This window comes from Ascaphus truei, chromosome 4, assembly GCF_040206685.1.
Source record: "Ascaphus truei isolate aAscTru1 chromosome 4, aAscTru1.hap1, whole genome shotgun sequence".
In the NCBI taxonomy this organism is placed as follows: Eukaryota; Metazoa; Chordata; class Amphibia; order Anura; family Ascaphidae; genus Ascaphus; species Ascaphus truei.
Window position 1 is genome coordinate 388,027,656 of NC_134486.1, and position 22,469 is coordinate 388,050,124.

The window sequence follows — 22,469 nt, forward strand, 5'->3', positions numbered from 1 at the left end:
TTATATGAGAAACAAATTTTTCCCTCCCATTCAGGAATATTACAGCAAACTGAGAGATAGAACAGCAGCGTACATAAATGTGGACATCTCGGTTTTTGGTGAGGCCTGCATTAAATACTTTTTTTGGGGGTGGGGGGAGGGCACGTTTTTATAGGAAGGGGTGTAACAAGATGGTGAGGAGGGCAGCAGGATGTTGTGGTGTATAGGCGTTCATTTTGGTTAAAGAGGCCTTATTATTTCAACAAAATACGAGTTGGTCATTATTTTCAAGTGGCCATCTTTCTGTGGCAGCCATTTTGCAGAGCTGTCGAGGGCCGCCCCTTTCCAGCGCTTGAGAAGGGGCCTCACGCATGCGTAAGATTTATGCGAGACCCTTTATCACGTCCAGAGCACGGTGGGCAATTGTCTGATGGGGGCTTATGGCACAGGGGGTTGTGACATGTTTGGGGATTGGGCTTTAATGTGTGGGGACAGGTTCTGACATGAGAAGCAGGATAATGATGAATGGGGGCAGGGTGATGACGCGTGAGCAGGGCCGCCAACAGAAATCGTGGGGCCCAGGACAAATGCAAGGAGCAGGGCCCCCACCCCCTATAGCATCGCCTCCACCCCCACCCATAGCACACCTATCATGATTTTTTTTTTAGAGCACAACTTTTATTTAAATGGCAGTGTTACACCTCGCGAGCCCCCTCTATTTCCCTCCCTTTTCCTTTGTATTTCTCTCCCCGTCTCACCTCTCACTCTCCCCCCTCCATCAATTACCCCAATCTCCCTCAATCCCTGCCGCCCGCCTCACATGTATTTCTCTCCCTTACTCCCTCTTTTCCTCTCTCCTCTCCCCCTCTCTCCTCTCCTCTCCCGTCAATTACGCCACTCTCACTTAATTCCCTCCCCCTCACATAAAAACCCCAAGACATATAAAGAAGCCCCCACTCCCTCCCAATACATATAAAAAGACCACCCAATAAATATAAAAAGGCCCCCACGGCCCCCCAAAACATATAAACAGACCCCCACTCCCCCCAATACATATTAAAAAAGTAGACATACCTTGGGGATGGTCAGGACTGGTGCCTGCCGGGTCCTGGCTCTCCATCAGCTGCAGACCTCCTCACTCTGTGTCCCACGCCGAGCTTCCAGTCAGCGCGCACCGGTAGCTGAGGCGCGCTGACGTCAGAGGGGCCCGGCGCGCTGACGTCAGAGGCTGGAAGCTCGGTGTGGGACAGGAAGGCCTGCATCTGATGGAGAGCCGGGGCCCGGCCGTGACCAGCAGCTGGACCTGGCCTGAGGTCGGGCCCAATTGCCCGCTGTGCTCCCCCAGCCTCCGGACCCGGGACACCATTACCTTTTGTCCCCCCTCTCTTGGCGGCCCTGACAGCAACGCCGCCCGTGCCCCTTACTCACCGGGCCTGGGGCGCCAACCTCGGCAGACCCCCCCTGTTGGCAGCCCTGCGCATGAGGGCAGAGTTAACACAAAGTCTTTATTTAAACGCAATGCTGAAACATACCGGCACCAGACAGTCTGTAGTAATCCTAGCTGTTCCATTTCTGGGTATGACTGTGTCCATCAGCGAGGAGATGAGGCATTTATGGAGCAAGTGGGAGGATTTAGGGTGAAGTTATATTTGCATATTGGTGCAGATCCATGTCTTAAAGAATGTGTGGCTTGCATTAATCTTATTAACCTTAAAGGTGCCACATTTTTAAGTGCAAAATACTAGCGCAAATTCTACAACAGAAGAAATGCACTTAATATGTTCCGTCTCAGACAGAATTGTTTTTAACAAAATGTATGCAATTGCATCATTGCAGATCACTTTTTTGATATATTGACCCCTTTGCCTCAGGGTCTCCTGTCAGTGTGAGATTTAACTCATGCTGTGTGAGGCCTGGAACATGAGACTCACAAATTGTCTTGACGGCTGCATTTATTCTGATATTCTCCTCTCGCACTTCAGCTAACGCATCGCTGAGGGCTCAGGGAACTCCTCCGGCGCAGAGCGTCATCTTTACTGCGTCCAAACAGGTATCTATGTGGGCCTACCAGCTCCAATGGCTATAAAAGTGTCTGAAACAAAATGGCTGACAATTTACAATGACTCCTTATATGCAGTAAGCCTCAAGTCCACTTTGGCTCTGCTGTGGTGAACAATCACATTTTTTTTTGTAGTGCAAAGCATTATGGGTAAAACATAAACTAATGAAGGCCTGCCTCAAACAAAGATAAATGTTCTCTTTTCAAAGTGGAGAAACTATTAAAGCTTTGGAATAAATTATATTTAGATAGCTTTAACTTTGTTGGATGGTGGTAAATAGTTTGAAAAAACCTTGTTACATTAGTTAAACCTTTTATTCTCTGTAGCACCCTTTTCCGGGTTTTCCCCACAGTAGCGGGAAAAGGTGTACCTGGCGCTCACATGTTTTGTAAGTAGGACGAATCCTGAGCCTCCGCTGAATGAGAGATTGGGGTAACGAGTTCGGCGGTGCCACCTGACAAGGGCCCTGCCTAAGAACAGAGATAATCCCTCCCAGGAATTCTGTATGCTTACACAATAAACACACATGTGGAGATGGAGTGAACAATATATATAACTTTACCAACAATGATTAACATAAGCATAACGCATGCACACTATAACATTAATTGCATGAACGTTACATTTGTTCATGTACATCGCAATGTGATCCCACCATCTCTAGCCCAGGAGTCCCAGTGACAGTCTTCCCCACCCAAAGGTATCCTTTGTGTCATCCCACTATTGGTGAAACGGTGGGGCCTTTGAAGAGTTGGGAGTAGCGCTACCCCTTGAACCAATGTGATGCTGCCCTTAAACCTATTTTAAGCTTGTGAGCAGTGGCCTGACTCCCTGGGGTGACAGTCCCTCACACCAGGGTCTCGGACAATAATTCTGTCACTCCTCACAAATGGCACTGCAGCACTGTATACCTGGATACTGCTTGCATCTCCCAACATGCAGTCACAGTCTGTGTTACAGCAATAGGCAGGACTAACACTATAGCAATTGCCCTATCTCTAGTGCCACCCTCATATACACATTCTGACAGTGACTCAGGGACCTATCTGGGGCCAGCTTATGCCTGGGATAGCCTAACATGGCCTCCAGTTCATCCTATCCCTTCCCCTCCTATACAGCAACTGCCTCTTAACTTGCAACACATCACAAACCAATCACAAAGACTTTGCCCATATCAAAGATGGTCGCTGCAGCTACTATGCCCGACTTCAAGACTAAGAGCATCCAGAGCTAAAAAGGGGAATCCCTGCTACATCTCTCTGACACAATTTGTTTTTGACACTTATTTTGGTTTCAGAAAGCCATCTTGTTTTTATTTCTTGTCTCTTTAGTGTCGATTTTGTATCCGAGAACAGTCTTTCCCTGCCAAATCCGATCCGCAGAATTAAATCCGCTGTCGGGACGCTTAATTTTAAAACCACCTGGATTATGCAAAATCCGACGCTGGGTCTCAGCCGCACGGATTTAAAAAAAAAATTCTGTAGGCGGATTCAATTTAAATCCGAATCCGCAGATTCCAGACTTTTACCAATCTGCGTAACAGATTGACCATTTGAAACCCTCCTCCTCTTCTTCCTCCACCACCACCACCAGCACTACCACAAAAAAGCCCTATTTCAGGGATTCGAATTGTGAATCCGTTCTGTGGATCTTTTAAAGTCTAGAATCCGCAAAACAGATTTGCAGTGGAATCTGCTTTTTTATGACTGATCCGCAGATGAAAGGATTTGGATTTCTGGGAAAATGTTGCCCATCTCTAATTGGCAGTTTCTAATGCAGCCATTTTATTTTGTGGTGCGTATATCTTTTGAAATCCTGCTACCATCTTAGTTTCAGGAGACCACATTAGTTCGAATTTATCCATGGGACCGCCATTTTGTTCCAAACGGCATTTGAGAAGGTCGTATTTCATATACTTGAGCTATGAGGCACCAATTTTATCTGTCATAACCATCTTATTTTGTGGCGCCTTATGTGCTACAACACAAGTGCAAATATTGCCCGTTAAGACAGAAGATACCCCTCTCTCCTTTTAGAGTGCTCCAGGCTGGTTTAATCTGGGAGAGCGGTTAGACCTGTCGGCAGCCTCAGAGGTATAAGGAGTGATGGATTTATTTATCTTTTTAGTCTGTTGGAAATCGGGTTAATCAATGTGAGGAAGGCAGGAAACTGACTCCAAAATCCGTAATCTCCCTCCCAAATTGTGAGAATTGACATATACAGTATGTTAGATGCGTAGAGCCATGATTATTTTGTTCCAGACATGCATCTCGAGAAGACTCAGACATAAACTGTCACTAATGTTTCTTTTAAGTTTCACTATTACGGAGTCTGTCTAACTGATTTTTAGCATCAGCATGTTATAGACTTTAATAGAATAGCACTGACACAATAACTTTTGAGGCAGCCATTTTTGTCTTGGAGAGAGCCATATTATATTGTGCTGAACATATTCGCTGTAGGCCTAGAATAGTTAATCTCTGGGACAGCCATGTAGTTCCAGACAGCCATCTTGGTCTGTGAGGGCCTTCTTTGTCAATCTTAGAGACAAATCATTTTGTCCCACACAGTCATCTTTTTTGATTACCTAGAAGGCTGGAATTGTTCGTATCAGAGGCAGCCATTAAGTTCCACCATATCCTTTTGTGGTAACTTCCTAGCTAGATCTGGGGGGCAGTTTGTCTCAGGCTAGGGTGACCAGAAACCCCTTAGTTAAGTGACTGTCGTGGTGTCCCGACAATGTGTAGCTAATGTTCCGGTTTTGAGCAGAGAGGAGCAGGGTCTGCAGCGCAATGTCTCCTCTGGTCATTAGGTGGCACTGTGCTGCTCACACATCTCGCGTTAATGTTTAATGTTAATGATAAGGTAAGGATGTGTGTGTGTGTGTGTGTGTGTGTGTGTGTGTGTGTGTGTGTGTGTGTGTGTGACGGAGAAGATAGGGAGGGGAAAAGAGAAAGGGAGGGAGAGAAGAGTGGGGAGAGGAGACAAGTGACAGGAGGGAGAAGAGAGACAGAAGAAGAGACTGGGAATAGACAGAAGAAGAAACAGGGAGAGAGAAGAGACAGGAGAGAAGACAGGAGGGAGAGAGAAGAGAGGCAAGGGGCGAGAGAAGGGAGACGGGAGAGAGAAGAGACGGGAGAATGGGGAGAGAGAGAAGAGAGGGGAAAGTGTGTGTGTGAGAGAGAGAGGGGAGAAGAGAGAGGGGGAGGGAGGAGAGAGAGAAGAAACTGGGGAGAGAGGGAAGATGGAGGGAGAACAGAGACAGAATAAGATACAGGGAAGAAGAAAGAGGAGAAGAGACATGGAGAGAAGAGACTGGAGAGGGAGGGAAGAGTGGAGAAACAAGGGAGAGAAGACAGGGGAGAGAGAGAAGAGAGAAGGGAAACGGGTGAGGAGACAGAAGAGACGGGAGACAGAAGAAGAGAGGCGGCAGAGAGAAGAGAGGCGGCAGAGAGAAGAGAGACGAAAGGGAGAAAAGTGGGGGGGAGACGGGAGAGAGAAGAGAGGGAGGAAGGAGAGGCAGTGGATATTCACAGTTGAGTGCAAATAGCCGCACGGCTATTCACAGTTGAGTGCAAACAGCCGCACGGCTATTCGCACTCAGTAGGAAATAAAATGGGAAAAAATAAACATCCCTGCCAGGAATCGAACCCTGGTCCACTCTGCTAATGGCCTGGAGCATAACCACTGAGCTATAAGACTTTCTGATGCTTTTGTAGTGAGTTAAGGCATAGAAACCTAATGACATTACAGTGTTCATAACAGCACGGCTATTCGCACTCAGTTAAGTTGAGTGCAAAAAGCCGCACGAGCTATAAGACTTTCTTAAGGTTTTTGTAGTGAGTAAAGGCATAGAAACCTATTGACATTACAGTGTTCATAACAGCGGTTCAGCCAATGAGGGAGAACCAGCCACAGGACGTCATGGCCACGCCCCTGCAAACCTACCGCCACACCCCCTCCCGTCGCAAACTTTCTCTCTCCTCTCAGACCGCAGACTAGCCCTGTGCATGCGCCGCCCCCCCGCCGGGCGCGTGTCACAGTGCTGACTGGGGACTCAGCCTAAAGCCGCGCTGATTACAGATGCAGGGGGTATAGAATGTCAATAGGGGAGTGTTCTGTCTTTTTTTTCCATTTTATTTCCTACTGAGTGCGAATAGCCGTGCGGCTATTTGCACTCAACTTAACTGAGTGCGAATAGCCGAGCTGCTATGAACACTGTAATGTCAGTAGGTTTCTATGCCTTTATTCACTTCAAAGCATCAGAACGTCTTATAGCTCAGTGGTTATGCTCCAGGCCATTAACAGAGTGGACCAGGGTTCGATTCCTGGCAGGGATGTTTATTTTTTTCCATTTTATTTTCTACTGAGTGCGAATAGCCGTGCAGCTATTTGCACTCAACTGTGAATATCCACTGCCGGAAGGAGAAAAAGGAGATAGAGAAGAGGGAGATAAATCATTAATGCAGCATAAATGGGGACAGTATTCTACAAATACCATTATATTTATTTTGAAGAGACGTCATTGGATTTATAAATATTTTTTTAATGTGTCCCGGGTTTTGTTTCAAATATTGTTATTGATTTTTTCAGCATATGAATATTGACAAAATACATCTGCAGCCAGGTGCAGTAATTCAACTAACAGGGTCCCCGCATTGAAAACAGAACAGAGTAACATCATTTTAGATATAAGTCAAAAAGTTCCAATTACCGAGTGACACATAGCCATGAGTCTAATGCACAACAATGAACAGCAAAGACATATTATTAAAAAGAAAAGATCATCTTGAGAAAGAACTCTGACGCGTTTCGTGCATCCACTGCACTTTGTCAAGGGTTGTGAGTACTTGTCTTTGACACTGTATTTTATTCTTATGGCCTAGCTCTAAGGGCTGTTGGAGTTATTATTTAGATAGGGGTCAGGGTCCCTAGTTTATTTAGGTTCCCTTGACATCCCTTTTCTATGTGTTACCCACCCCCCCAATTTTGAGCATATTTGACCTTAATACAGTTTTATTCTGTATACATTTCCTGGATCCTCCAACAACAAATGGTGCATATGAAACGAATAATTAGGCTATATAGCCATGAGTATAAGGCTGCGCTTATAGCGCCGGCGACGCGACGTCGCCTGAAAACAAAAGCATTGCCATCGTCGCGTGCGGTTATAGTAAGCGCGACGGTAGCGACGAGAATTCTTGAAGCCGATAAAATTAGATTTTTCAGAGGCTGTCACCACATGTGACAGCCTCTGAACCAATCAATGGCCAGGTCGCCAGCGACGCCGCCGAAAGTTTAATTATAACTTTTGCGGGTGGCGACAGGTGACGTTGCCGTCGCACGCACTATAAGTGCGGCCTAAAGCTGGGGCCATGGTGCCTTCGCCCGTGCGCGGCCGTGACTTCACCCGCGTGAAGCCAGTGGGGAAGAGGAGTGGGGGCGTGCCTAGTGGCATCACGGAGCTGGTTCGCCCTCATTGGGCAAACCGCTCGCGTGACCGGGCCTGTCGCGCCAAGAAATCAGTTTCAACTGATTTCTTGCACAAAGCGCGGCCGCTTCTGCACGCGCTCTCACGCCGCATGGACATGATCACTGCCTTAAGGCAATCTGATCGCTCAGCGTGCGTACGCCTCCGCCCTGTGTGCGGCACCATGGTTCCAGCCTAATAATCACCTATCTTGACTAATGCAGAGTATTACATAGATTTTGAATAACAGTTGTACTTGGGGTGACATAAAAAATGAAGTAAAAACCAACAGGGAAGGTGGAGGGGGAGGTGAATGGGGGTAAGCTGGGTGGTGGGGGGAGACAAGGATAGTAACCCCTATCTACCCAGTCCACCACCCGGCCCAGATGGTAGTCTCGCAGAGTTCTCTTAGCTACTTCTGGTCAATTTTTGTTTTGTTCAACCAGAGCTAATAAAAAAGGACAAACCCTTATTCAGCGCTTCTGGGTCTGATCCATCCTGTCAATTCCCAGGTACTTAGGTCTCTATCGTCTCTTCTTACATTTCAAGCCATGGTTCCCACGTTCTGTAGATATTATCAGTAGACTGTTTCAGAAAGGTGGTCAATTTCTCCATGGTCATAACCTCATTTATTTGGTTCTCTACGTCGAGGGAGGGGGGGCAAGTTTTTTCCAGGCGGCTGCTATCAAGCACTTAGCTGCCGTCAATATAAACGAAATCAACTGTCTCAGGGGATGACTTATGTCCTCAACTGGTTTTGCTAATTGATATATTATGGGGTCTACAGGGATTGCCATTTCCGTTGTGTCCCTAATTATCTCTTGAACCATAAGCCAAAATCTTTGTATGGCTGGGCAGGTCCACCATATGTGAGCCATATCCCCCCTCTGTCCACAACCCCTCCAACACAAATCAGGGACCTCCAGATAGATCGGCCTCAGCCTATCTGGTGTCAGATACCAGTGGAATAGTATTTTATATATTTTTTTTCTTTTGTCATGGTGCAGATTAAGGTTTTGGCTGCGTAATCCCAGATGTCCTACCAGTCATCTCTATCAATAGTTATGTTTAAATATTCAGCCCATTAGAGCATATAGTTATGATCTGGGATATCTATTGATGCCTTTATCCCAAGGTATATTTCGTAATTAGTCCCTTCTGATAGATTCCCCTTTGACAGTATGATTCAAAACATGAAAATTCAGGGAAAGCTACGTTCTGGGATCTTCTATGTAGGAAATGTCTTAATTGAAGATATTTGAATAAGTGGCGATCTGGAGCCTCATACTTACTACGGAGTTTTTGGAAGGTAAGGAGCTTCCCTTTGTTCAGTAGTTCTGCTATTGTTCTAAGGTTTTTAGTTTGTAACTGATCAAATTGCTTTGGCTCACAGCCCGGGGGGGTGGGCGGGGAGGGGGGGGGGAGTCCGGGTAATTAAAGAGGGGGGTGAGTTGAGATAAAAGTGAGGTAAGTTTGTATTTTTCTTTTGTTTTGTCCAGGTATTCCATGTGCATCTCATCAGGCCCAATTTGCACATTTTGATTTCAGCCTCCTGCCTCCCAGGGTACCATAGAGCCATTGCTAGCGAGGTATCCCTCGAATAGCGGGATTCGATACCCAGCCAGCAAAACAGCCCACACACACACACACACACACACACACACTCCCCTATACACACACACACACACACACACACACACACACACTCCCCTACACACACACACACACACACACACACACACACACACACACACACACACACACACACACACACACACACACACACACACACACACACACACACACACACACACACACACACATACACACACACACACTCACACACACACACACACACACACACACACACACACACACACACACACACACACACACACACACACACACACACACTCCCCTATAAACACACACAGCCACTGAAACACACACACACACACACACTCCCCTATATACACACACACACAAAATGGAGTACAGAGGCAGCGACGGATGTGAGTGACTGGGGGGGGGGAGAGAGGAAAGGCCGCCGATCCGAGCAGGTGCACCCCCGCTACCACCTCCTATCACACCAGGAGGGCAGCCACAGGGAGCAGGGACTGGGGGGGGGAGGGGACACACAACGCGGCCAGCCTCGCTGCAACCCGGCAATTTTGCTTCCGTGGCCTGGTGCCGGGTCGCGACCCACCATTTGGGAAACGCTGCTCTAGAGGGTGGCATAACTGACCTTGCCATTCTCGGTCTCCTGCCCTGCCAAATGAATTGGAATATTTTACTTTGTGGGTTTTTTTAACTCTGAGATCGGTATTAAGACCGGAAGGGTCTGAAAATAATATAGCAGTCTAGGTAGTATATTCATCTTGACCGATATTATCCTCTCGATCCAAGAGATCTGGTACTTATCTCACACCTGCAGATCTTTCTTGATCTTGTCAAATAAAGGGGGGTAATTACAGTGCAAAATAGAGCCATAGTATCTGGCAATTTGAACTCCCAGATATGGGAGGAACTCGACTTCTATTTGAAGTTCAATTGTACTGTAGTAGTATGTGTCCCGGTTTTAACTTTTGGAAATCTGGTCACCCTACTGCACCGACACACTTTATTCGAGCAAATGCCTGGTTTGTACCTGGCAGAAACCTGGAATCCGCCACTGCTCACCTCTTGCATGCTTCGTTGCGCTTGCCTTCCCAGCCACGGTTCATGCCTGGCTGACGGGGGCCTGATCTTGTTAAATGATAATGAGAATGATTTACTAGGCTGCGATGTTTCGATTGTCCACCAGATGGCATAAACTCATGACTTAAGTAATGTGTGGCCTTTGCAAGTTGTTTCGTTTCCAAAAAAAGTTACTTTATCCCAGTACAGTATGCTATTGTGTAACTTGTCCTTGAGACTGAAGGAATAGTTGCAAAAAATGTATCAATTTAGGCTTTACATACAGTAATGTATTAAATAAAGACAAAGATCATTTTCACTTACACTATTCTACAGAGACATGAGTGAACAAGTGGAGCCCGTGTTCCAAAAACCTGACAGAAGTTATGCTTATTTGATATGGGCCGCTATAAATGCAACAGAGGATAAGATGGCAACAGTTGTTCAAATTTATCAGTATTTTATCGAAAATTATGACTTTTACAGATTTTCGCCAACTCCTCATTTGTGGAAGCATGCAATAAGGAAAAGGTTATGTAGTGACCCCTGTTTTCACCGTATTGAGCCCCAATTTGTTGGAGGGTATTGGTGTGTGTCACAGGGTTTTTCCCGTATCTATGATAATGGAGGCGGCAAAAGGCGAAGGGTCGTGTTAAAACGAAATAAGAAGCGACAGTCCCTGCCAAGCAATGCGCCAGAACCAGAACCAGAACCAGCAGCAGCACCAGCTTATCATCATGGTCCTGCCGTCGGTGACAAATCTGAGATGGATTTCGCAGCCAGTTTTGATGAAGCTTGCATGTACCTAAGCGATTTCCCGCTGACTACAGGTGGGCTAGTCCCTCTGCAAAATGATGAAAGCTGGACTGGAAGTGGGCCGGCGCCAGCGCAAGCTGAATGGGAAATTTAGTAATACTGTACTGTACAGTATGGTGAGTACTGTATTTTTGCCGTATTATTTTGGTGGGGCTGGCTGGGAACTTCTTTAGGGGGCTGACCATTACTGTACATTAAAACTTTTCATTTTGTTTTTCCTCAGAAAAGAAAACGGCTAATGGGGGGATTTCGATGGATTATATTGTACTGTATGCTGATGTTTTCCGGCCATACAGTATACTGTGTAATAAACCCGAATAAATAAAACTACTGTATGCATTTATTCTACAGTACATGTTCAGTAAATTACTGCACATACTGGGGGCGAGATGTGTTTGCAGCAGAGAGAGATTTAATAATATTGTACAGTGAGCAGGGGGTTCCCTGAGCCAGAAATTAATGCTCAGGGAACCCCCCTGCTCCTGATCAATATTATTAAAAATACGGAAAATGCTGCGTCATTACCATAGCGGATAGCCGCTAAGGCAATGAAGGGGTTAACCCACCGTGCCCGCTTTATTGTGTGTAGTGGGGATGGGTGAGGGGGGTATTTGGCCCTTGGTGTGAGTTTAGGACTTGCGGGAGGGGGGGGGGGTTGCGGGTGCACTTAACCCCTTCACGATCGTAGCAGTTAATACCGCTACGGTCATGAAGGGGTTAAGCCCTCCCGCTACCCCACCCCCCCCCCCCCCCCCGCAAGCCCTCCCCAACCATCGTTGGGGCGAATACCCCATTCACCCACCCTCCCGCTACCCACAATAAAAAAATACACACACACAGCAGCCGCCAAAAAATAAATAAATAAATGACAATAAATACATTGGAAATACATTTTTATTGATAGTGTAGATGTGCAGGGGGTCTCCGGAGCTGAACCGCGGTGGTTTTAGGTCTGGGGACCCCGTGCCCCCCGAGATACAGGCCCCTTTAGGGGGTGCCGGTATCCAGCTCTGCGTTAAAAGCCCCGATCACGTGACCGCGGCCTGTAAACCAAGCAGAGCAGAGGGATACCGGCACCCCCTAAAGGGGCCTGTATCTCGGGGGGCACGGGGTCCCCAGACCTGAAACCTGTGCGCTTCTGCTCTGGAGACCCCCTGCACATGTACACTATCAATAAAACACATACAATATACAGTATAAATAAACACTCGTTCTTTACCTTAGCGTCTATGCGCTATGGTAAAGAAGCATCATTTCTGTATTTTAATAATATTGTACAGTGAGCAGGGGGTTCCCTGAGCCAGAAATTAATGCTCAGGGAACCCCCCTGCTCCTGATCAATATTATTAAAAATACGGAAAATGCTGCGTCATTACCATAGCGGATAGCCGCTAAGGCAATGAAGGGGTTAACCCACCGTGCCCGCTTTATTGTGTGTAGTGGGGATGGGTGAGGGGGGTATTTGGCCCTTGGTGTGAGTTTAGGACTTGCGGGAGGGGGGGGGGGTTGCGGGTGCACTTAACCCCTTCACGATCGTAGCAGTTAATACCGCTACGGTCATGAAGGGGTTAAGCCCTCCCGCTACCCCACCCCCCCCCCCCCCCCCGCAAGCCCTCCCCAACCATCGTTGGGGCGAATACCCCATTCACCCACCCTCCCGCTACCCACAATAAAAAAATACACACACACAGCAGCCGCCAAAAAATAAATAAATAAATGACAATAAATACATTGGAAATACATTTTTATTGATAGTGTAGATGTGCAGGGGGTCTCCGGAGCTGAACCGCGGTGGTTTTAGGTCTGGGGACCCCGTGCCCCCCGAGATACAGGCCCCTTTAGGGGGTGCCGGTAGCCCTCTGCTTGGTTTAAAGGTCCCGATCACGTGATCGCGGCCTGTAAACCAAGCAGAGCAGAGGGATACCGGCACCCCCTAAAGGGGCCTGTATCTCGGGGGGCACGGGGTCCCCAGACCTAAAACCTGTGCGCTTCAGCTCCGGAGACCCCCTGCACATGTACACTATCAATAAAAATGTATTTCAAATGTATTTATTGTCATTTATTTATTTATTTATTTATATTTATTTATTAATTGTGCTGCTGCTGCTGCAAGTCGTAAACTCACACCAAGGGCCAAACACCCCCCTCACCCCCAATAAAAAAAATTCACGCACAGCAGCCCCACAATTAATAAATAAATCTAAATAAATAAATAAATAAAATCTATGTAAAACCCCCTCCCCCTATTCTCGCTTTTAAAACGCCCTGCCTTCTCTCTAATCTATGTAAAAAAAACCTCCCCCTATCCCCCTATCCCCCTATTGTGTGTGTGCGTTAAGCTTCCCTGCAAGCTATGTAAAAAAAACCTCCCCCTATTGTGTGTGTGTTTCAATCTGGCTGGCCTGTGTTTCTGAGTGCTGAGTGCTCTGCGTTTAACCAAGCAGAGCAGAGGGATACCGGCACCCCCTAAAGGGGCCTGTATCTCGGGGGGCACGGGGTCCCCAGACCTAAAACCTGTGCGCTTCAGCTCCGGAGACCCCCTGCACATGTACACTATCAATAAAAATGTATTTCAAATGTATTTATTGTCATTTATTTATTTATTTATTTATATTTATTTATTAATTGTGCTGCTGCTGCTGCAAGTCGTAAACTCACACCAAGGGCCAAACACCCCCCTCACCCCCAATAAAAAAAATTCACGCACAGCAGCCCCACAATTAATAAATAAATCTAAATAAATAAATAAATAAAATCTATGTAAAACCCCCTCCCCCTATTCTCGCTTTTAAAACGCCCTGCCTTCTCTCTAATCTATGTAAAAAAAACCTCCCCCTATCCCCCTATCCCCCTATTGTGTGTGTGCGTTAAGCTTCCCTGCAAGCTATGTAAAAAAAACCTCCCCCTATTGTGTGTGTGTTTCAATCTGGCTGGCCTGTGTTTCTGAGTGCTGAGTGCTCTGCGTTTAACCAAGCAGAGCAGAGGGATACCGGCACCCCCTAAAGGGGCCTGTATCTCGGGGGGCACGGGGTCCCCAGACCTAAAACCTGTGCGCTTCAGCTCCGGAGACCCCCTGCACATGTACACTATCAATAAAAATGTATTTCAAATGTATTTATTGTCATTTATTTATTTATTTATTTATATTTATTTATTAATTGTGCTGCTGCTGCTGCAAGTCGTAAACTCACACCAAGGGCCAAACACCCCCCTCACCCCCAATAAAAAAAATTCACGCACAGCAGCCCCACAATTAATAAATAAATCTAAATAAATAAATAAATAAAATCTATGTAAAACCCCCTCCCCCTATTCTCGCTTTTAAAACGCCCTGCCTTCTCTCTAATCTATGTAAAAAAAACCTCCCCCTATCCCCCTATCCCCCTATTGTGTGTGTGCGTTAAGCTTCCCTGCAAGCTATGTAAAAAAAACCTCCCCCTATTGTGTGTGTGTTTCAATCTGGCTGGCCTGTGTTTCTGAGTGCTGAGTGCTCTGCGTTTAACCAAGCAGAGCAGAGGGATACCGGCACCCCCTAAAGGGGCCTGTATCTCGGGGGGCACGGGGTCCCCAGACCTAAAACCACCGCGGTTCAGCTCCGGAGACCCCCTGCACATGTACACTATCAATAAAAATGTATTTCAAATGTATTTATTGTCATTTATTTATTTATTTATTTATATTTATTTATTAATTGTGCTGCTGCTGCTGCAAGTCGTAAACTCACACCAAGGGCCAAACACCCCCCTCAACCCCAATAAAAAAAAATCACGCACAGCAGCCCCACAATTAATAAATAAATCTAAATAAATAAATAAATAAATAAAGACATGAAGAGAAATAAATACTGTATATACTGTACAGTATATACACTGTATACATATATATATATATATATATATATATATACAGTATACATATATACACTGTGTATATATACTGTATATATATATATATATATATATATATATATATATATATATATATATATATATATATATATACATACTGTATGTGAGTGAAAAGAGAAAAAAGTAACCCGTATGGGAGCACTCAGGTATGCAATTGATATATTTGTTTATTTATTTGACACAGTGCAAAAAGGGATGAATAAACAGTACATGATTTAAAAACACTTAAAAAAGAGGCATGGACCCTTAAACACTAATGAACAGCACTAGGGAACGACACACACTGTCAACCCTAAACATGAAAAGGATAGTGACTCAAAAAACACTAGGGAGAATCAAAGTGAATCACAATACAGTAGGTTACTGGGTTTAAAGGCACCTACAGTATACAACGCTAAGGATAATGCACACTACAATACCAAAAAGTATTTTAACCAAGCAAGTAAACCAAAATCAATATATACTGTAAGTAACAACCAGAAAAGACAATTTAAAACCAAACTAACCCTTACAATACCAAGGATTACATCTATCTAATTGTAAAAAACCTTATACAGTACATTATACACAGCATTGTTTAAAAACCCCTTCCCCCCTAATGTTTGTGTTAAGCAGATTACACTGAAGGGAGAGAGATATAAAGGCCTAAAGCCCCTTCCCCCCCTAATGTTTCTGTTAAGTAGATTACACTGAAGGGAGAGAGATATAAAGGCCTAAAGCCTTACCTGCATTGGTAAACCCTCCCTGCATTGGTAAACCCTCCCTGCATTGATGTCGTGTAGTGTACAGTACAGTATGTAAATGTGGGGAGGAGGGGGGCCCAATGTGCATAATGTACTGTGAGGTCTAACCACCCTCACCCCCTACCCACATACTGTACCGTTACCCCCCCCCCCCCCCCCATCCTGGCCATGGCCCCTCACGCACAGCAGCTCCACAATTAATAAATAAATCTAAATAAATACAGTACATGAAGAGAAATAAATATATACTTTATATATAAATGTGAGTTTATAACTAAAATAAAGAATATTATTTCTAGGGGCCCTAGAACAGAAGTTCCCACGCCAATTTCGCGCTCATTGCTCTTTTTTTTGCTCTTTTTTTACAATGTTGCTGGTCTTGCGGCTTTGCAGTATGCAAGCAAAAAGCGCAGTGTACTGTATGAAGTCTGGGTGAGCGCTTTCCACATTTGATGCCTACGGCACCTTCCCATTTCTACACACTTCAATACCTGCACAGTTGGTAGCGCTTTCCATCCCAGCTACCATTCTGGATTTTCACCTCTCACAGGCCATTCTTGCCCGAGTCTGTCCTATCAGACAGGGGCATTAACCTGTATCCACACCACCTGGACAATTTCTCTCTGTCAGAGACTTGTGCTATTTATTTTATATATTTTTGTGTAATTATTCATGCAAATTTATGCTCATTTCATATGTGGTTTTCAACATAAAGTGGCTGCTGGGCCTGATCCTAACTCATACAGTATACAGTAGCGCTTCCCTGTTTGTTTGTTTATTGCAAGCAAAAAGCAGTTTGTAGTACTGAGTGTGAGATAAATTACTGTACTGTATTTATCAGTGTTGATCAAAGAGAGTTGATCAGAAGGATTCCCCTTATATACAGTACGTAGAATTAATAAAATTGTATTATTTTCCGATATCCGCAGTGATTCTGGTCAACCTGACAGATTTTTAGTAATACAGTATACTGCAAGACCATGTGTTGTCTACCCTTTACTACAGTATACTGTACTGTATGAATGACAATAGAGTGCTGTATACTTTATAAGGGGAATCCTTCTGATCAACTCTCTTTGATCAATACTGATAAATACAGTATCATATTTACTGTATACCCCTTTAGCACCTGTCGTTCCATCCTATGCACCCATTTACTGTACAATGGTGATTGCGGTCGTATTCACGTACTTTATGTGAGATAAATTAACCAGTTCTTTTATTGCTGAAGTCGCCACAAAATACTTTTATTTACAAATACAGTACAATACAATGGTGAAACTTTTCAAGTTAACAGCAATTCAAAACATCAACACACAATAATACATACTTTACAGTACTGTACAGTATACTGTACTAGTATATTTGGGCCTTGTCTTTGGGGGTTTATTCATGCAATTATTAGGGTGACCTGGCGTTGGAAATACTGACACAGTACAATCCTACAGCTACACCACCCACCCCCTCCCTTAGAGATTTTAATCCCTCCCTGGCCAAGCATCAATCGTCTGGCTAATCCAATCCAAGCCATTGTTTTGTTAATCTGGCCCTGGGCTGTTCAGAACAGCCACTGCTTCTAAATTACTGAAAATATACAGGATAAATATACAGTGATGTGAAATAATCCTTTCTGTGGGTCTGAGAGGGTTGAAAGTCACCAGGTCCTCATACAGTAGAGTACATTCTCGAATACCTTTAGAATAAAAATACAGTATATATAAATATACAGTATAAATATTGCACAGTATACTGTAATGTTAAATAACCCATCCTGTTCTTTTTCCCTTCATACTGTAACAGTATCCTCATTGTGTCTGCGGTACAGTAGTTCATTGAGAGAGGAGAGGTTTTGTGTACATCATTACTGCTGTTTATATACTGTACATTTGACTGCACAAGCAGATTTGACGAACACAAGGCCCCCCCTCCACCCTGGTGCACCCTTTTTCCTGGAACGACAAGAAAACAAAAACTTTGTTTAGTTACTGTACTGTACTGTATGTGCGTACTGTATTATGGTAGACCTACTGTACAGTAGGTGGCTGGTGCAGCTTTCTCTGGAAAGAAAAAATGGAGCAGTTAGTAGGCAGTTACTGTAGTATGTCAAACTAGTCTACTGTACTGTATACTGGAACTACTGTAAACTCTGACTATTGGGAAAGCTAAAATCTGTGCCATACTTACCTGTATCATAGTGTACCTACTGTACAATACTACAGCACTGTACTACTTTCCTGATGCTTGTCCATTGCGCGCGATGACAATGGGCAACACAGTGGCAATATGGTCTATATATTTATTGCATCGTTCCTCGGTGAGTACATCGTTCCAAAAACTCATTATGGCTGTATACAACTCGTCCTTCTTGGAGGGTTTCGCCACTTTACGGATGTGGTCCTTCAGCTGATGCCAGACCATTTCGATCGGATTGAAGTCTGGTGATCTGTGATTGGAAAGAAAGGACAATTAGTTTAAGAGATAGAGTACACAGTAAAAACAGTGGGGAACATATAAATGGGACACGGTCTACTACACTTACTCCGCTGGCGTCTTCACCCAGTTGATGCCGCGCTCAAGGATATGCGCCGTCGACGCGGTGTGCTTGGGATCATTGTCCTGGTAAAAGCGATGACCATTGGGAAAGTCTTGTGTGATGTATCGCACTATCACGGGCACAATGTTGTCTTGGAAGAAATCTTTATTCATGATTCCTATAGCAAGAAAAGAAAAGTGCTCAATAGTACAGTACAGTGCATACGGTAAGGCAACACTAGTCAAGTACAGTGCATTAGGCGGCATTATATTTGAGAAATTGTACCTTCAAAGACGACAATGCATCCCGGTCCACGCCTAGAGATGGCACCCCACACATGCAGCTTCACAGGGTGTTTTGGCCGTGGCTTCAAAGTTATGCGGCCTTTTTTGTGGAACGCAAATCTTGCAAATCTCTCCAGCGACACAGTAGACTCATCAGTGAAGATGCAATCCTGGAAAGTCTCACCGCTGTCGATCCATGCCTGGGCCTGGAGCACTCTTTTGATTTTGTTTGCGTCCCGTATCATGGGGTACGCTCTGTAATGACAATGAATAAAAAATGTTAGCGTCACAGCGCAGTACAGTTTGCAAAACAACATTTTTACTTTACAGTACAGTACCTCCTGTACTGTCCACTACTAACCTCACACGTCCATATTTCCATCCAATTCTGCGTCTCATCTTCTTTATGCTGCTCTCGGATACAGTCAGATTGTGGTTTTCCTGAAGAGTGTTTTTAACCCTTAATGCGCTCCTCTCATCATTCTCCTCACTTATTCTGTCCACCAGAAGAGTAGTCTCCCTACAATGCAAAGAAATTATATTGTGTTATTAATATGCAGCAATATAAAATGTATACTGTATACTGTACATGTAATGTTGTAATATACAGTAAATATAAATATACAAAAAATGTATACTGCTGTACTATAAATATAAATAGACAAAATATACAGTATACAGTACTGTTGTAATATAAATATACTATATAAATATTCCGTTGTCAGATGAATTGCAATATACCAAAAGTGTATACTGCTGCACAAAAAATATAAATTGACCACACATACAGTACACTACAGTATATACTGTTGTAATATAATAAATATACTATATAAATACGGTATACTGTTGTTATATCATAATAAATACACATCATATACTGTATATTCCGTTGTCAGATGAATTGCAATATACCAAAAGTGTATACTGCTGCACAAAAAATATAAATTGACCACACATACAGTACACTACAGTATATACTGTTGTAATATAATAAATATACTATATAAATACGGTATACTGTAGATGTACACTACAGTTTTCTATATTTTTTTTGGTTAAGTTTTATAAATACAGTATACTTACGCATTTGTTACCCTTGGTGCCTTTTTGCGGTCTCTGTTTTTTCCTTGTGCATGATAGCACACAGTGCTTGATGGCACAACGAGGCCAGAAGCAGTTAACCAGCGCTGGATATCTGCAATTCGTTGTCCGCTCGTGTACATCTCCTTCATTCTCATGCTGAGATCCTTTGAAATCTTCTTAACAGGCATTGCTGCGAGTACTGTAGAAAGAAATACAAACACAAGAATGTGTATTCGATGTTTAGTCGATGTGTATTCAATGTGCAGTGAATCCACAAAATGGATGGTGTATTTATATGTTAATGACTCACATAACAGACCACCCACTTTCAACACCTGTACCTGGCCACCATGCATAAAAGGTTGTACACGTTGCATAGCCCACCACTTGCTGATCTTTATCTGAGGCATTGTCCAGATACTGCATTGTGCCTCCCGCTTACATGGAGCAGCCCCGGTTCTATGGAAGAAAGAATCATCTCACCTCTGCTGTGCCTGCCACACTGAAAAAAAGAAAGGCAGTTACCGTTCCCAAGCCAAAGGCAAAGCGACAGGCTAAGGCCAACAAAGAAAACCTTCTGCTGACCCCAAAGGCTAAGGCTTTTAAAACACGTCAGCCTTATTATGTGAAGAAGAAATACGGTACTGTGCTCGGTTCGCAAGACGCATGGCAGCCAACTCACCGAATCCGCAGACCACTTGCTCCCATATGCTTCGACGACTCTGCTGTAGCTGTCCCGGAAATCTTCAGCCCGGCTTCTCCACCCCCATCTTCTCCGGTTCCATCTGAAGATGCTGCTGCCTCTGAAATCAACGGGTCACTGTCTCCTTTGCTCTTGGACGACTCTGCTTCTCTCCCGGAAATCCAGCGGTCACCTTCTCCATCCCTCTTCCACCACGCTGCAGCTTCTCCTGTACCGGGCATCCCCAGGTCACCTCTTCCACTCTCCATCGATGCCGCTTCTCTCCAGGGAACCCCCATCTCATCCTCCGTTGCACCCATCCCCCCAGATCTCCAGATGCCATGCACAAGCAGCTCGTTGGACCGGATCCTGAATGGGCTAAGTGTGGATCTCCCCGGGAATTCTAGTGTGCTGGCAAAGCTAGATCTGCTTCTGGAGTCGGTGCTACATATGGAGCAACGGCTGGATCAACGGATGCTACATATGGAGCAACGGATGGATCAACGGATGGACAAGATAGAGGCAGACATAGCGGGCATACATTATTTGCTCGGTGTTAATGCCCCTGTTTCCCCGATGCTGGAGCAGGGGGGTGACATGGATGTGATGCATGGTACCTTCGACCCCCTTCCATCACCAAGCACACACCCTCCACCAGAAGATACAGTGTACTATGCTATTGAGGAGGACATGACAACCCCATCTAGACCACGCCAGGAGACAACCCGGCGACCACTACCGGAGGAAAGCTTCCTCCCAGACACCCTACCATTGCCCATCGCCTCAAGTACACCCGCTCCCAAAAGACTTCCTACACCCGCTCGCATACAAACAGTGCCCGACATCTCCCTGTGCGATCTGACACCGGCGCTGAGGGAGAAGTATAGGGTGAGGAGTGCTGGTATACCACACAAGTATGCCTTGATCATATTTAAACACCATGTTCCCTACACATTGTACTGCGAGTGGGTGTTCAAAGTGAACTATGATGGGAATCGCCAAAAAAATGCCCTTCCTGCCAATTTAAGGAAAAAGATTGTGGAAGAAATGCAGCGCTATTACCCTGTTACAGATCCTGTAATGAGAGGCGTTAGAGACTGCATTAATGGCGTTTTGCGCCATGCAAGGCATCGGCCATGGCTGGAAAATGGGGAGGACTTTCAGTGAGACCATACTGTAATGTTGTGCTGTACTGTACAGTACATGTTTTACCCTATAGTACCTGCTGTACTTAAACAAAGGATACTGAATGTTGTTGTGTGTTGCACGGTTTTTGTACTGTATTTGTAAATAAAAGTTTTTAGTGGCGACTTCAGCAATAAAAGAACTGGTTACTTTATCTCACACACAGTACTACAGTACAAACTGCTTTTTGCTGCCAGACTGCAAACCCGCAAGACCAGCAACATTGTAACAAAAGAGCAATGAGCGCGCAATTGGCGTGGGAACTTCTGTTCTAAGGCCCCTATAAATAATATTCTTTATTTTATTTATAAACTCACATTTATAAACCCCGTCACCCACCCCCGCTAAACACAATAAAAAATAATCACACACAGCAGCCGCCAAAAAATAAATAAATAAATGACAATAAATACATTGGAAATACATTTTTATTGATAGTGTAGATGTGCAGGGGGTCTCTGGAGCTGAACCGCACAGGTTTTAGGTCTGGGGACCCCGTGCCCCCCGAGATACAGGCCCCTTTAGGGGGTGCCGGTAGCCCTCTGCTTGGTTTAAAGGTCCGATCACGTGACCGCGGCCTGTAAACCAAGCAGAGCAGAGGGATACCGGCACCCCCTAAAGGGGCCTGTATCTCGGGGGGCACGGGGTCCCCAGACCTGAAACCTGTGCGCTTCAGCTCCGGAGAACATCTACACTGTGAATAAAACACACACATCATTAAAGAATCATTCTTTAGCTTAGCGGCTATGCGCTATGGTAAAGAAGCAGCATTTCTGTCTTTTTAATAATATTGTAGAGTGAGCAGGGGGTTCCCTGAGACAGAAATCTAATCTCAGGGGACCCCCTGCTCCTGCACAATATTATTAAAAGTTCAGAAACGAGGCTTCATTAGCATAGCGTATAGCCGCTAAGGTAATGAAGGGGTTAACGCATAATAACCAATAAATACATTCAATACACTACCCACTACCCATGGCAACCTCCGCTGCTGTACAGTAAAACAGAGAAAAAAAATAACACTTTCAAAGTAATGTCCCCTAACCCCTT

The 22,469-nt window shown here is 44.9% G+C and overlaps 1 protein-coding gene across 1 annotated transcript in view; it reads left to right on the plus strand.

Moving 5' to 3' along the window:
• LOC142493862 (aminopeptidase NAALADL1-like) overlaps positions 1 to 22,469 on the plus strand; it is a 95,694-nt gene that overhangs the window by 15,153 nt on the left and 58,072 nt on the right. Inside the window, exons 11-12 of the mRNA XM_075598539.1 lie at positions 35 to 98; positions 1,962 to 2,029. Of these exons, the coding sequence (XP_075454654.1) occupies positions 35 to 98; positions 1,962 to 2,029 (132 nt within the window). The remainder of the gene's footprint in view (positions 1 to 34; positions 99 to 1,961; positions 2,030 to 22,469) is intronic.